The following is a 17,538-nucleotide window of genomic DNA, read 5'->3' as shown; positions in this document are numbered from 1 at the left end:
GCCCACCAGTTGCTTTAGAACCAAAATGCTCAAGAAAAGAAAGGAATATAATAATAATAATAATAATAATAATAATAATAATAATGGTGGCTTTATAACCAAAATGCTCAAGAAAAGAAAGGAATATAATAATAATAATAATAATAATAATAATAATAATAGTAATAATGAGGAGGAGGAGGAGGAAACCATAAAGCACTTTAAGCCTAATAGGAGGCTCTCACTTAGGATCCTTTGGGTTCAAATAATAGAAAATACAATCCAAAAAACATAAGAAAAAAAGAAATTTAATCAAACTATGTTATTTGCATGTATGAACATGGCATAAAGAATCCCAAAATAGTATAATTATAATGCATCAATGAAAAAAAGAAATTTGTTCATGCAATGGTAAAGTTCAGAACTACTTCAGGACACAACTAGGTTTGGGAGTTCAAATAATGACATTAGGATAGGTATCTGGTTCTTTCTCTTGTTTTCAGCCCAGCCCCTGCTTGTTTTATCTCCATCGTTATAAAACCTCTCCATTTGTGGTGACCAGGTCCATCCTCACATATTCATTCAAACTCAGTAGAAATAAAATAGAAAGTGTCCTCTTCCTAATGATTCTGCATAAATCTTGTACTAAATCAATCACTCAGGCATAAGTCTAAGATGCATGCTTAATCTGTAGAACTATGAGTGGAATCCAATTCAAACACATAAACTGAGATGGGAGTGGAGTGGTGGCAAAACTGGAGAGAACTACCAAGATAAAGATGAGTGGAAGCTAAAAAACAAAAATCAATGAGTGTCCAACTACAGAAATGAGAAGCTCACTGCACATGATAAAATGACTATAAGTTCCCAGTAGTATTTGTTAATTGTCAAATAAATGACATAGAATAAATGCTATTGTCTTTCATGGGAAGGAGAAATCACAGTAGAAGACTTTACAAGGAAGGAGAGACTTAGGACCATGCTTTAAAAGGAAGGGGTAGCTACCTTATAATGTTAACTTATAAGAAATGTCAAAAAATTTTGCAAACATAAACCAGAAGACATGTATAAAAATGCTCAAAGTGCTAGTACCAAGAACAAAATATTGAAAACAACCTAAACATCCATTTCCAGGAGAATAAATAATCAAGGATAATACACTCACATGATGGCGTACAATGATGAAAATGAATGAATCACAGCTACAGGAACACGTAGATTGGTACAGTTGTATAATGTTGGATAAAAAAGCAAGTCCCAGAAAACTGCATATGACTTGATAACCTCTTTCTAAAGTTTAAAAAGTCAAACCTAAACTATATATTGTTTAGAAGTATTCATGTAATACATATATTATTGTATAACTCTAACACTATTGGAAAAGCAAAAGGGAAGGGAAAGATAAAACCAAATTTTGGATTGGTAACGGTGAAGGGAGAGGATGGAATAGGGCAGAACAGAGTGGAAAATGTAAGTAACTGGTCATATTCAAGTTTGATAGTAGATTCATCATTGCACAATTTAAAAAATTAAAGAGTATGGATACAGAAGTATGCAAAGCATGGTTAGGGACCATGAATAGAATGAAGGTACTAGAGCAAATAACTACTATATGGTATTAGGAGCAGATTTGATTGGAAATAGATTAGATTGAAATATGGCAGGACTTTGAACCAGAGAATTTAATAATGCATACTCCATTTTAATTTAATTTTACAAATGCATGTTGAGTATTTTAGTACTGACCAGTCAATTATAAAGGGATAAAAGATGGTGTGGGGGTATGAAAATAGAAATGAAAGGAGTGGCCACAAGATACGTTGCCAAAGAGTAAAATTATTATAATTTTAATAATTTTAATGGATAAAATTAAGCTGTTTATTATAAATGTAGTGAGGAGTCAAAGTAGACTCTGGGAGTTTTCCAGCTAAGGAGTAGAATTAAAACAAACCAAAACCAAGAGAAGATGATATAGATGTCTTACTGAATTTATTATAGGAAATGCCTGAGAAATATTCCTCTGATCTCAGAGATGCCTTTGATATACTTGAGTTTCCACAGACCAGTAGTTGTTAAGGACTTGGGCTTGAAGAGGAGAAAGAAAATTTTCCCAGTAGATGAATGTACTGTTTATTAGTTCTTGGTTTTGCGTTTGTGTCTTTTAGCTAAACTACACTTCCAGTTTCCAAAGTCATACCATGGACATGAAGTAAAGTTGTCTTCAAAACAATTTCAGAAATACATAGAATTGGTAGTATCTGAACTCAGGGGCAATGAAGATCAAGTTATGGAAAGTATTGTGGAATTTCTGATGAACTCTTTAAAGAGGAGCCATATTGAGGGTCTTAGGAATTGTGCAAGACGAAAATGGCTGCACCAAATCCAACATGCTGCAGAGACAAGTGGAGTGTCTGTGGAGCCAGTATACACTGAGACCTTTAAGACCCTCACCCAGGTATGTTTTCTTTTTCATATTTATTTATTTTTATTTGTTCTAATCAGTTATTCATAAGAGTAGAATGCATTCTGACACATCATACATAAATGGAGTATAATCTCTCATTCTTCTGGGTGTACATGATATACAGTTACACAGGTAGTAATCATATACGCAACATTCTACTATCATTTCTACCCCTGTACCCCTCCCCGTCCTTCACTCCCCTCTATCTAATTCCAGGTATGTTTTCTAAAATGATCTAAAAGAGAAAAAAATTCTGAGCTGGGCACAGTGGTGCATTCCTGTAATCCCAGTGATTTGCGAGGCTGAGGCAGGAGGATTGCAAGTTCAAGGCCAGCCTGGGCAATTTAGCAAGACCCTGTCTCAAAATGTAAAAAGAAAAGGAGGGAGGGGATGTACTCAGTGGTAGAGTTCCCTTGTGTCCCATCCCTAGTACTAAAAAAAAGGGAAAAAAAAAAAAGGGAAGGGAGAGGAAAAGAATTTTCTCACAGTGGGTGATATTCAATGGTTGTGTGGAAGGAGCACTTGATTCTAATACATTACAAATGACCCAAAGCCCAGATGAGATGCCACTGAGATTATGGCTGATGGGTAAGAAAGAAGCAGAGAAGAAAAGTGTAAAGAAAAGATATGAAAAAGAAGTCTTGGGATTTCTAATTTCATTTGTGCTAAGAGTCTAATAAGCCAAGAATAGACAAAGGACTGATACTGAAAAAAACACCAGAAAAGAGACGTGCAAACAGTTCAAGCTATATTTTCCTTACATGATGTCCAGGGAACTATATAACCATAAAAAAAGAACTATTTACACCATAAACTCATCACAAAGTAGATTCCAACATTACACAATATTTCATAGTACTGCCTAGCAGCAAGTTGAGACTTTTAGAATCCTGTCACTTAAAATACATGGCCCTGTAGAGCCATTGCCCACAGCCTTGCACCTCTTCAGAAACTCCCCAGATCACTACTTTTCTTAAGCAGAAACATCACAGCTATTTTTTACATATATCCCAGATTCCAGTGATACAAGAGACCTGGGCCAGTCATCATCATCATTTTATACATTACACACACACACACACACACACACACACACACAATTGGAATCATCTCCTGAATGGCTGAATTTTCCCATGTTGTTGGCAATGGTAAAATTAGGACTAGGAGTCCACTCAAGAAAAGGAGGCATTGCTCCAACTTGCTTTAGAGATCTGTGTTACCCTAAGAAAAATCTTATTTTATATTTGTTAGTTACTCCATATAACTTATATGTGGAAAAAAGGAATAAAAGCAGAAGAAAAAGAAAGTTTGAAAAACAAACCTAAATAAATAGTAAGAAGAGACAAATATCAAGTGTCTCTTATGTCCCCACTTTATGAATATATTCAATGTGTGTTATCACATAATACTGTTAATAATTTAATTTTTATATAGAGATTTTTAATTATTTTAATTAGAAATAGTAAATGCAGAAAGTCTGAACCCTCAGGCTCCAAGAAACCTTTTCCTGAAATGGCATAGATCAAATATGTAAATTGTGTTAATAATTCCTTGGAAGCATTTTTTTTTTCAATTTCACATATTTAGATGGCCAAGAGATATGAGTGAAATGAAGGCATCTTCTTGATGCAGCTCTCTAAAACCAGTACTTTTAACTGAAGCCCAGAAAACATGACAATAGTTTGAAAGAATTTAAGTTTTAAACCTTTAATTTGATTAGACTTGAGAGGTTTGGTTTTGTTTTGATTTTGTTTTCAGTAAAGCAGTTTAGTTGGCTTTAGAAAAAAATCTATTCCACGCATGAAAACTCAGTTTTGGAGGTCATTTGTGGTGTCAGCCTTTTCCCCACTGCCCGTGAATGGTAGTACCTGCATCATGTACTCAATAAATTGAAATTATTGGTGCCATGTTCACAAACTGGGTGGTGGAGGGATTAGGGGAGTTCTGTGGCTGTTGGTAAATACATTTTCAGAAATGTTGTGCCACAGGATGCTGAAGCTCATGGAAATAAGAAGATTAGTGCTCACATTTCCCTCTTAGAAGAAAATGAACTACTGCCTGATCGAGGGTCTGTTCTACTGAGAAATGTGGCTTGTACCCTAGATGACGCTTCATTCGTACTGAACAGAGTACTTTACCGGGACATGGAAGGAATCAGGTGAGAACTCCTTGAAGTAATTGGTTTTATCTTCCTAAACAACAACAACAACAACAAACTAGCACCTCCAAATCCTAGTGAGTTGCTCCAGAGAGAAATGTCTCACGTTACCAGGCTTCTAGAGTGGGAACTGATGTTTCCAGTTTTTTTTTTAATATTTTTTTAATTGTTGATAGACCTTTATTTTATTTATTAACATGTGGTGCTGAGAATCGAACCCAGTGCCTCACACATGCCAGACAAGTACGCTACCGCTGAGCCCCAGCCCCAGACCCTAATGTTTCCAGTTTTGAATGTTTTCAGTTGATTAATTCTAGAGCTTACTCTTTGGCAATGATTCCCCACCTAGGGACTCTGTTTCACGGTATCAGCTCAATAAATTATGTCTCCTTAATTCAGTTTATATATATTTTCTCTGGCAAGATCTAAGATTGTCTTTTAAGTCCTTCCCTCAAATCAGACCCTCTAAACTGGTAATCTTATTTGAATCCAGTGCTCTTACATATAAATGCCCATAATTGTGGATAGAGAATTGATCTAGTTACCTCAGTGATTTACTAAATCCTCCTCCTGTCTTATTCCTATCTTGATGTCCTTTTTCTTAAGCTTTTCAGTAGTGGATGAAGGGAAGCCAGTCCATGTCCCCCAAGTACAGTACCATGGGAACATCATCTTCTGGAACCATTCCCGCAATAAGAATGATCGAAATGGGTCATTACTGGCTCTGCCTCTGCATGATGCATATATGAGGATCTTTGGGGTCCTGGCAGTTGACACACTTAGAGATCCCCACAAAATAAACATCTTCTTACCTCATGAGATCAGATTCTATCAGGTAAGTCACAGAAGTCTTCAAGAACAGTGGTAGGATTGCCTCTCCTATATTTAAAAAGGCCTCTTGTTTTATACTTCTTAAAAAGTGAAACCTGAAAATCTTTACTAGAGTAAAGCCTTGTTAATAAACAATATTATCATGCTTGCTCCTGTTCCCTATATTTTTCAGACTTTGGAAAGGTCCCCCATTACTTATAAAAGGACTCTCAGTCTCAGTTGTACATCTATGCTTCAGCCTTTTGGGGACTATATGCATTAATCATAGGAATAGAGTTTGATGCTGTGGAACAGAAATCCAACAATTAAATCACTGACTAAGACCCCATAAAATAGGAATAAAACTTTAAAAGGAGTATATTTGTGTTTTATTAACTAATCCTTTGTTCTTTCTACAAAATGTGCTAAATATGATATGCATCCAAATAGCTCTTGATTTCAGTGTTACAATTTTTGAGGACAAAGAATAAAGAAAATATTTCTTAAATATTCATGTTTTCAAGTTAGACCACACACACACACACAAAATCATTTTTAAGACAATGGAATAACTGGAGCATACTACAGCATTTTAAAAAAATATTTATTTTTTTAGTTATAGGTAGACACTATATATTATATGTATATGTGTGTGTGTGTGTGTGTGTGTGTGTATAGGGGTCACATGGGGATTGAACCCAGGGCCTTGTGCAAGTGAGGCTAGAAATCTTTTTTTTTTTTTTTTTTTTGCTGGTGGTAGTGGGGATTAAACCCAGTGCCTCATGCATGCTAGGCAAACACTCTACCACTGTGGTGCTGAGGATCAAACCCAGAAACTCACACATGCCAGGCGAGCGCTCTGCCTCTGAGCCATAACTGCAGCCCTCTAAAGCATTTTGATATAATTTTAGGGATAGAAATTACAATAAAGGAAAATTCAAAGCCTTTATGGAGGCAAGGACCATAGAATGTAGCAACAAGTCAGGAACTTACTTTGCCCTTGTCATTTGTTGCCCTGTAAGCCCTTGGCTCTCTGCTCATTTACCATTATTTTTCATTTTCTCTTTCCACTTTATGAGGTGGATAACTGAAGAAAGTGGTAGAATTTTTTTTCTCTGGACATCTTTTTTAATAATAAGATTCATAAGAATGACATGGAGGATTGTGAAGTTATCAGTAGGTGAGCCATATTATTAGTGAACATGTACAAATGAATTACAAATTATAAGTAGACTCTCTAGCCCTTGGAGATAAAGGGTCCTGGGTTACTTTTAGATGCCTTAAGTCCTAACTTGTAAATGCATATAACTTTGAAGATTTTGTGGTTCTTAAGAGTTTTCTACAACAACAAGATCACAGATGGATTTGGTAGATTTCCCTCCCTTCTCTGTGGATCAAAGTCTCTTTATACCTATAGGAAAACATCATGTAGCATATTGCAAACCCTGGAACCAAGCATATCCTACACTGCTGCTTTGATGGCAATAGGCATGTGCAAACATTAGTATTGGCATTGGATCAGGACAGTTCCTTCCTACCCATCTGCCCAGGGCTAGAATCTTGTCTTTTAAATATTTTTTTCTTAATTTAGAGTCTTCTGACTCTGTTCTCCACTAGTACATATCATAAATTTCACTGGGTAATTATCAGAAAGCAAAGCATAAAAAATTAAGTAGATCTCTCTTTATACTGTGTGTGTGTTTGTGTGTGTGTGTGTGTGTGTGTGTGATGTTGGTAATCAGACTAAGGGCCTCATGCATGCTAGGCAAGTGCTCTACCACTGAACTAACATCTCCAGCCCATACATCTTTGATTTTTTTGTGATCCTTTTTTTTTTTATAAGTAGAATCAGGAGCACTACCTTTGGAGAACTGATGAATAATTTGTAGAAAGTAGATTATCATTAATTTAAGATAATCAAATTGATGCATTAATAATTATTTATTTTACTCTTTTAAAAAAGAAAAGGTCATTTGAATTTTCTACCTTTCAGGGTGTTGCCAATGTCTTTAGCACTGCCTATCACTACGTTCACAGCCGGGAGCACATCCTTCATATTGTGATCACTGGCATTGGCTGGCTCTTCAATGTCACATCCAACATCATCTCCATCACTACATACTTTGTTGAGCCTAGCCCACACCAGGTAGGCAAGCCTTGGCAGCGTTAGACCCCTTCAATGTAACAGAGTTACTGGATGTTGATGTTTTACTAATATCTAAAAACCATATTAGTCAGTCATTAAGACTAACTAGAGTTGTTTCTTATGACTCCAACTCAAGACCCTTAGTTTTGAATGTCAGAAATCTATCTCAAACTGCCTTGGACAAAAGAGAGAATTGACTGTGACCCAAATGAAGAAAAGGTAGGCATCAAGGTGGCTTCCACCATGACCAGATCCAGGTCATTCAATAGCATTAGGGCTCAATCATGTTCTTTATCTTTCCACTTCTCACATTTGCTTCCCTCTGCATGTTAGCTTTGTCATTCTGGAAAAAGATGGGCTTTCTCCATAAGGCAAGTCAGATGCCTTAGTAAAAAACTCCAATTTGGAAAACCCAAGAAAGAAAACTTTTTGACTCATCCTGAGATATGTCCTGGTGGCCAAATTGGCAATATCCACTAGAATTGTGGAGATGGGGATTGAATCCAGAGGTGCTTTATACTGAGCTACATTCCCCACCTATAATATGAAGAATTCTTGATGTTTGCTTTACATTTTTACAGTTAACATAAGGATTTTTTTATATGATGAGAATGAATAGAAAGGAATCTTCTTTTCAGAAAAGCTAAATGATTCTGCAGTGTGCCTGATCACGTGGTGGCCTCATCTTGGTTGTCTCCCAGTTCTTTGCCTCGCCTACCACAGTCATTGTCCTTCCCTCCTGGCTTCTTTTTTCCTTTCCTTCCTACCAGGTCTGGGCTTCCTCCTTCAGTGGCTGGGGCGAACTAATGAAGTCTTGGCCATAGAAAAGTAGAATCACATACTCTGGGTAGGGTAGCCATGCCATGAGGTGGAGAATACCTCATTGTTGGAACTGCTCTTGTGAGGGGGATGATTTGGAGTGGAAGTGGGAGCCTTGAAGTGTCCTTGTGTCTGGAGTAGTCTACCCCATCTTATGGGCTACTTCCCCAGTGAGGCCAAAGTGTGTGGAGGTCTGGGGAGGATTCAGAATTTCCTATTCAGGACCTTAAGGAAAATAATATGCAGGTACCATGGAAAAGGCCAAAATGGCCCAGAGCAATCATCAAGAAACTTGGCTTCCATAGTGTATAATCTCAGAATCTTGACAACATGGACAAAGTCTCAAAGGTCATGGTATATCCCCAGGGCTGTTTCATGGTAACAGAGAAGACCATGTTGAAAGGTGGGGTGAGAGGAGGTCCATCAGCAATCAGGGTTTGAGTGAAGTCACAGTGGGGCAGAGACCAGAACAGCCTATCTAAGCCTCTAGTTAGGATTTTCTCCTAGGTACAAGATGCTGTGGTTAGATTTTGAGGTTAAAAATAGCTGAGAGCTGCCAGGTATGGAGGCATGCACACCTGCAGCCCCAGAAACTTGGGAGACTGAGGCAGGAAAATTGAAGATTCCAGGCCAACCTCAACAATTTAGCAAGGCTCTAAGCGACTTACTAAGTGAGATAAATAAAAAATAAAAATGGTTCAGTGATAAAGTGCCCATAGATTTAATCCCCAGTATAAAAAAAAAAAAAGCTGTGCTGTTGCCAGGCAGGGTGGTACACACCTACGATCCCAGCTACTCAGGAAACTGAGGCAAAGAGATCACAGATTTTAGACCAACGTGGGCAATTTAGAGAAACCCAGCCTCAAAAGAAAGAATAAATAAATAAAAAGGGCTGAGGATGTATCTCATGGTAGAGCACTTGCCTGGTATGCTTGAAGCCCTGGCTTCAATCCCCAGAGCTGCAAAATAAGTAAATAAAATTAAACTATTAATGATAAACTGGGGGGAAATTGCCACCTATTTGGCAAAGGACTAACAGTTATATGTGAATCTATGGGGGTTTGGGGTTGTTTGTTTATTTGTTTGTTTTGCAGTGCTAAGGATCAAACCCATAATGGGCTAGGTAAGTGTTGTACACCCACTCCAGCCCCTTTCATGAGAGTTGTTTGTTTAATTTAAAAGAAGATTCTGTATTATTCAGCATTAAAAAAAGAATAAGATCATGGCATTTGCAGGGAAATGGACAGCATTAGAGAAGATTATGCTAAGTGAAGTTAGCCAATCCCAAAAAAACAAATGCCGAATGTTTTCTCTGATATAAGAGGGGAGACTCAAAGTGAGGTAGGGAGGGAGAGCATGGGAGGAAAATTACCTCTAGGTAGGGAATAGGGGTGGGAGGGAAAAGGAGGGAGAAGGGGAATAGCTAGGATGGTGGAAGGAGAGGGTCATCATTATACAAAAAACATGTTTGAAGATGTGAATTTGGTGTCAACATACCTTATATACAAACAGAGATATGATAAATGGTGGTATAAAGGTGTATTAAGAATTTTATGCAAAAAAAGAGAGCTTATGTATAATGGCATAATTTGGTGTGAGCATAATTTATATACAGAGTTACAAAAAATTGTGCTGTGGAATGGATAATTATGAATGTAATGCACTCCACTATTGTCATGTATGTAAGAAATAAATTTTTAAAAAAAGAAAGAAAAAGAGGATTCTGGGTATATTAGTGCAGACCTGTAATCTCAGCTTCTCAGGAGGCTGAAGCAGGAGGATCACAAGTTCCTGTTGTGCAGGGAGGTGAGGCTTAATGAAAGGTGTTTAGGTCATGATTCTCCACCCTCATAAATGGATTAATTCTGATTATAAAAGGACTGGAGACTGCAAGTTTGATCTCTAGCCCTTTCTCACCCTAAGCCTTCCATCAGAAGAAAAACTTAACTAAATGCTGACACCTTGATACTTGATGTCAACCTCCAAAACTATAAAAAATAAAGTTCTCTTCTTTATAAATTACCCAGTCTGGGATATTCTGTTTTGGCAGTGCAAATGAAACCAAAACACCAAGTATAATGTAGAAAACATTTTTCATCTAGAGTTTGGTAGAACATTTGAGGTCAGGGAGTGTGGAATCAAAAAAAAGTTTCACTTCACAAAGCTGTTGTTCATCTTCCAAGAACAATTCAGCATACAGACACTATGGATCCCCTTATTAGAGTTTCTCTTTTATTCCAAGAGTTATTTTTTTAAAAGGGGGCATATAAGAACTTCACTTTATTTCCCTTAATTGAATTGTTCTTTCCTACGGTTTAGTGTATTTTACTAAATATATTAATATTGCTTTCTTATAAATAACTAGTTTCTTTTTTCCATTTTTTAAATTTGTTTTAATTAGTTACACATGACAGTACAATGATCTTGACATATCATACATTTGAATCATATGGGATATAATTTCTCATTTTTCCGAGTGTACAGGTTGCAGAATTACATTGGTCATGTATATACCCACAGCAATAATAATGTCTATTTTTAAATAACTAGTTTTTACAAAAAAAAATATTCATCAAGACTCAAAAATATTTTCAAAGGTTTTGACCTACAGGTTGAAAACCTCTTTTAAAAAAAATTTTTTTGGTTGTAGATGGACACAATACCTTTATTTTTTATGTGGTGCTGAGGATCAAACCCTCACACATGTAAGGCGTGTGCTCTACCACTGAGCCACAATCCCAGCCCCTGAAAATCTCTTAGGGGTAAAGGAGATAAAGAAGAAGCAAGGAGAATAGAAGGAGTGTTTAGTGAGGTAGGAGAAGAACCAAGAGAAGATGATGTCTCAAAAGCCTAGTGAAGAAAAGTATATCAGGAAGAGAAACCAGGCATGTTGTTGCACAACTGTAATCCCAGCAGCTGGGGAGGCTGAGGCAGGAGGATCCAGAGTTCAAAGCCAGCCTCAGCAACTTGTCAAGGTCATAAGCAACTCAGTTAGACCCTGTGTCTAAATAAAATATAAAGAAGGGCTGGGGGAGCTGGGGCTATAGCTCAGTGGTAGAGCACTTGCTAGCATGTATGAGGCACTGGGTTTGATTCTCAGCACCACATAAAAATAAATCAAGGAAGAAAGATATTGTGTCCATCTACAACTAAGAAAAAATTTAAAAAGAAGAAGAAGAGGAAGGTCTGGGGATGTGGTTCAGTGGGTAAATACCCCTGCTTCAATTCCCAGTACCAAAAAAAAAAAAAAGAGGCGGTAGGGAGGGGGATTGTTCACTGAATCAAATGCTGTCAAGAGGTAGATGAAAATGATAAATCAAATCCATAATCAATGGGTTTGAAAATGAAAGAGTCACTTGTAGCCCCTTGGCAAGAACAGTTTTACAGTTTCAGTGAACTGGTAGGGAGAAAGACCTCACTGGAGATTTTTTTTAAAAATTGTATCTATTGAGACTGGAGTTGTAAGTCAGTGGTACACCACTTGCCTAACGCATGTGAGGCACTCAATTCAATTGTCAGGACCACATATAAATAATAAACAAATAAAATAAAGATATTTCAGAAGCTCTTCTAAAAAATGTATTTATTTTGTTTGAGCTTTTCTATGTTTTCCAAATATTCTACAATGCATTTTTTTTTTTTTTTGCAGTTCTGGGGATTGAATCCAGAGCCTTATGCATAATAGCAAAGTTCTACCACTAAGCTAAATCCCCAGCCTTTAAAAAAAATTATATTTTGATAAAGAGTCTCTAAATTACCCTGGCTGGCCTTGAACTTGTGATCCTCCTGATTCAGCCTCCCAAGTAGCTGGGATTACAGACATATGGCAGAGATCCAACCTTTTTGGGGGAGTAGGTACCAGGGATTGAACTCAGGGGCACTCACCACTGAGCCACATCCCCAGCCCTATTTGTATTTTATTTAGACACAGGTTCTCACTGAGTTGCTTAGTACCTCACTTTTGCTGAGGCTGGCTTTGAACTCTCTATCCTCCTGCCTCAACCTCCCCAGCTTCTGGGAGTACAGGCATACGCCACCACACCCAGCATACAATGCATTTTTTTTAAGAATTTCTTTTTTAGTTGTAGATGGACACAATACCTTTATTTTGTTTGTTTATTTTTTTATGTGGTGCTGAGGATCAAACCCAGTGCCTCACACATGCAGACAAGCGCTCTACCGCTGAGCTACAACTCCAGCCACTATAATGCATTTTTAAAATCAGAAAAATAATATAAACACACAGTTTTATCATAATTACAAAAAGTAAGTTGGTGCATTTAATATTATTCTTTTGAAAATTTTCTCTTATGCAATACTTTGTTCTTTAATGGTACTGAATAAATAAAATGTCACTGCCCTTAAAGCTAGAGGTCATCTACACATTCCTAATTTTTCTCCATTTATTGGTCCCCACAAGCTTTAAAGAGAATATGAGGTCTAATTACTACTCTAATGAAATCTCTTCCTCTTTTTAAGGATTCAGACTATGTTTTACGCAATATGATGGTTACAGGGAAGCTGGGTCTAACAGAAGTCCACACAAATCCCCCTATTACCTTCAGGAAAACATGTGTCTTCAGGTATGAAATGTGTCTGTTTTCTTTGATTGCCAGAATACAATCTAGTGGTATGATAGTAGATCTGAAAGACATAGCTTCTGCCCTTTATTAGTGCATACTCATTCCTCATTATTATAAAATTATTACTCTTTATTATTACATTCATTATTTATTATTTTAAAATTTACATACACCAAAAGTCATTTGTTTTGTTTGTTTACAGACCTGAAAGTTTTAATAATGCACATTTTCTTATAATCATTAGCACAAAAGGATACAGAACAACTCTAACACTTCTAAATCAGTCTTTCAACCCATTCCTAAACCTGGAAACCACTGATCTATTCTCCATCAGTTGGCTTTTAAACAAAACTTTTTTAGAACATTTGACTCCCTGGGACATAGTAACTCCTTTTCTTTCAACTGCTTTTTAAAACAGATTTCCTTGGTATTCTAGATTAAATTTGCAAAATTGCGTATTTTAAAGCAGGACAGTATTTTATTATCTGATTTTCTTATAAGTATGGAATTCAACAAAAAATGATTATGAATAATAACTGTATCCAATATCCCCCGTGATTATGAATAATCCCTCCATATCACTTATTAGAGCTCATTTGTTAATGTTAGCTAGATTGTGAATGTATATTTTTTAATGTGCATTTTTTTATTCAAAGAAAACAGGAAGAAGGAAAGGGAAGAGAGGGAAAGTTAGAAAATTAGATAGGTCCCTGGTTGTACATTACTTAGAATGACTGTCACCTATGGAAGGGAAGTTACATTATTCATCTGTACAGATACAAAACAGATCTTAACTGAGAACACAAAAGGGACTGACTGCATTAACCCATCTCAGACTAGTAGGCTAATTTGATATTTAAATACATGTTAATTAAATTTTAATTTGGCCTCATGCCAGAATGTTCATTTAGTCTCAAGCTTTTTTCCACATGGTTATTCCTATGTTAGTCAAGCATTTTGCTGGATTCCTTTTAACACCTAGACTCATATTCTGGATTCTGTGTAGAACTCAGAGCATATGCCTTTGGAGGAATGCTATTGACCTTTCTTAATATGCCTGGAAAGTTTGATAGATGCATCATTACTGTGGTCTTCACAAATATAAAAAAGTGATGGCTTAATAGTAGCAAGGAATGGGAATAGCAGAAGGACTGATTTTTTTCTTTCTTGTTTATTTATTTATTTATTTATTTATTTATCTATCTATTTATTGGTACTGGGAATTGAACTCAGGGGCACTCAACCAGTGAACCACATCCCCAGCCCAATTTTGTATTTTTATTTAGAGACAGGGCCTCACTGAGTTGCTTAATGCCTCGCTAAATTGCTGGGGCTGGCCTTGAACTCGCAATACTCCTATCTCAGCCTCCCGAGCTGCTGGGATTAGAGGCATACATCACAGCACCTGGCAGAAGGACTAATCTTACCTGTCATTATTGGATTCATATTCTGAACTATTAAATGTGATTTTTGAGGCTAGACAAAGAACTAACATTTTTACAAATGATTTAAAGGAATGGAAGCCCAACATCAAATACAGATGGGGAAAAATGTGTCTATGATTCACTAGAGAAAGAAGCAGTCACTGTATTTCCATGAAAATCTCAGTCTCTCACTGAAATAGATGCTAAAGAATACCCTGCCCAGATGCCCAATATGCCTTTTGCCAGCTTCTGTGGATACTGCTGCAGGAAGCGACACTTGACATTATAACTCTTCCTGGAGGAGTGCCCTCCAGTGATTGGAGCACCTGCCCAGAGGTATTCTCATGAATTCTGTGAAGGGCTGAGGTTGTAGCTTAATGGTGGAGCACTTGCCTCATATTCGAAAGGTACTGGGTTCAATCCTCAGCACCACATAAAAATAAATGAATAAAATAAAAGTATTGTGTCCATCTCCATCTAAAAATATTTTTTTTAAAAAAGTTTTGTGAAAACTCTTCCACCACAAACTGCTACCTCACCCCCAGAGCAGCTTAGAACCAATGACTGATGAGCACAAAGATACAAGAGACCCTTCCCTTGCCTCAGGGTGGGACAAATTCTTTACTACATTCACCTCCCAGATCTTACCCCTTTGGATCAGGCTGAGGCTAGACTTCACCTGAAATCACATTGGTACTTAGCCTCTGCCACTTCCCTATGCTGCTTCCCTCAGTCCCTCATGGGTTTTACCCAAAAGCACTCCCTTGGTAAATTACTTGCATTAGCATCCTTGTCACAGGTTTTGCTTCTAGGGAACCTGACCTAACACACTCATCTTTCCTTCCCGCATTCAACTAACACATATTGGCCAAGATAAGTAAACAAAACACTGTACACCCTCAGATAAGACTAATTTCCTATATGATAAAGATAATAAAGCAGATGGGGCTGGGGATATAGCTCAGTTGGTAGAGTGCTTGCCTCGCATGTACAAGGCAAAAGATAATGAAGCAGAGCATCATGATGCAGAGTGTCCCGGTGCTACTACTTTAGTTAGATCGGATAATCAAGGAAGGCTTTCATGCTGAGAGGACGTTTGAGCTGAGTTGAACTGAAGGACAGAACCATGTGAAATTGAGGGATGCAACATTCTATGCAAATGAAACAGCAACCAGGACTGCTATTGTGGCAGTGAGGTGGATACAAGAGAGTAATTCAGTATGTTTGAGCGGAATGACGTGAATAGGTTGATTTTAACATCCTTGTACTTCTTTGGATTTAGCTTCAGAGATTTCCTCTTCAAGTGTACAGACAGTTCAGAAGTTGTTCTGGCCTCTGCCCGTGGAGAAACCCATATAGTAATTCCCCTTCGTGAGAGAACAGGAGAGGCTCTGGGAGCCCTTGATGTTAACATTGGCCAGACCAGGATGTTGTTCTATCAAGAATATAAAGATCTACAGAAAATGATGAAGGTGATCCAAGCTGCCTGCTATGAAATACTAGGAGAATTCTCCGGAGAGATAAAGAAAAACATTGTCTTAGGTATTATGAAGGTCTGGATTCATGGGGGAAATCACAGGCAATCTTAGATTTGGGGGAAATCACAGGCAATGTGATGAAGGATGCAGTTTCTAAAATGAATTGTTTCAATATGTAGGTTTTTCCAGGTGAAATGAATTCCCGTATGCAGTCTTAGCCTGAAGAGTAGTGTTTATAAGTTAAAGCAAAAGGAATGGAATCACATTATCTTTGGTTAGAAGTATACAATTTTAAAACTGGAAGGACTCATAAAGGAAAGATGGAACTAGCTTTATCAAATGCCCTGTCATTGTGTTGACACTTTAAATGTGTTTTTTCATTTAATCCTTACCATAATCTTATAAAGTAAATGGTGAGAACCCATTTTACAGGTGAGGGAAATGAAGTTCAAAGAAAGGAAACAATAAATGGGAAAGGCTGGATTGGAACCCAGGTTTGGGTGCTCTTTCCAAGACATTACACAGCATTAACCAATCAGAACATCTCATTTGACAGATGCAGGATCTAAAGCTCACAAAAATAGATTGCCTAAAGTCCAATTACAAGCTAGTGGCAGAGCCAAGACTAGACCCAGTTATTGTGGCTTCACACTCACTATCTGAGCATAATACTAGGTTAGAGAGGAGAGCAAGAAAGAGGCATGGAAACCTTCTGCAAGAATGAATTAGTATAACACTATGTGGGATTAAGTGGAAAGGTTGTTAGCCATTACATAGTATGTTAAGAAAAGAGAAAAAAGCCAAGTGTGGTGGCAAACACTTGTAATCCCAGCCAATTGGGAGGCTGAGGCAGAAGGATCATTTGAGCCTAGATTCAAGACCAGACTGAGAAACATAGTGAGACCCCATCTTAAAAGGAGGAGGAGAAGAAGAAGAAAGAAAACTCGTGTCTTTGAGTGTTCACTCTGTGTAAAGAGTGAGACTGAGCATTTTTCTGTATGTTATTTCATTTAATTCCCACAGCTCACCAGGGAAATAGGATTAGCTTCATTCTCACAAAAAAGGAAAAGGATACTCAAAGAGACAATGGTACTAGTAGAGAGAAAGAATGCATTAAAACTAAGGGTCTAGGGGCTGGGATTGTGGCTCAGTGGTAGAGCACTTGCCTAGCATGTATGAAGCACTGGGTTTGATCCTCAGCAACACATATAAATAAATTAAATAAAGGTCCATTGACAACTAAAAAATATTTTTAAAATAACTAAGTGTCTAACTCTGAAACCCAAGTTTTTGCCTTTTCTCAAAGCCTCCTTCCAGGCATAATTCCATATTTCTTTTGATTTCATGTACAGAGAGACTAAGATAGTTTAAAATCATATGACATGAGCCAGGTGATGCATACCTTTAATCCCAGAGACTCAGGAGGCTGAGGCAGAAAGATCACAAGTTCAAGGCTAGCCTCTGCAACTTAGTGAGACCCTGTCTCAAAATTAAAAATAAAAAGATCCGGGGATATACAGTGATAAAGGACTTGCCTAGCATGCTAGCATGCATGAGTCCTTGGGTTTAATCTCCAGTTCTGCAAAAATAAAATAAAATAAAATAAGACATGGGAAATGGTCTTTTTCCTGAGGAAAATTATGTTTACTGAAATAGGCTTTTTTTTTTAGTTGTAGT

At 37.3% G+C, this 17,538-nt stretch overlaps 1 protein-coding gene across 1 annotated transcript in view; it reads left to right on the top strand.

The window, feature by feature from the left end:
• The window catches only part of Efcab5 (EF-hand calcium binding domain 5), a 126,866-nt gene that overhangs the window by 86,214 nt on the left and 23,114 nt on the right, over positions 1-17,538 (top strand). The window contains exons 17-22 of the mRNA XM_077801269.1: positions 2,145-2,434; positions 4,432-4,601; positions 5,208-5,436; positions 7,405-7,557; positions 12,856-12,959; positions 15,672-15,925. Of these exons, the coding sequence (XP_077657395.1) occupies positions 2,145-2,434; positions 4,432-4,601; positions 5,208-5,436; positions 7,405-7,557; positions 12,856-12,959; positions 15,672-15,925 (1,200 nt within the window). The remainder of the gene's footprint in view (positions 1-2,144; positions 2,435-4,431; positions 4,602-5,207; positions 5,437-7,404; positions 7,558-12,855; positions 12,960-15,671; positions 15,926-17,538) is intronic.

The sequence above is a fragment of the Urocitellus parryii genome, chromosome 7 (assembly GCF_045843805.1).
Source record: "Urocitellus parryii isolate mUroPar1 chromosome 7, mUroPar1.hap1, whole genome shotgun sequence".
Classification (NCBI taxonomy): Eukaryota; Metazoa; Chordata; class Mammalia; order Rodentia; family Sciuridae; genus Urocitellus; species Urocitellus parryii.
The sequence above is the reverse complement of the archived record's forward strand: the minus strand, read 5'-3'. Positions and strand labels throughout refer to the sequence as shown.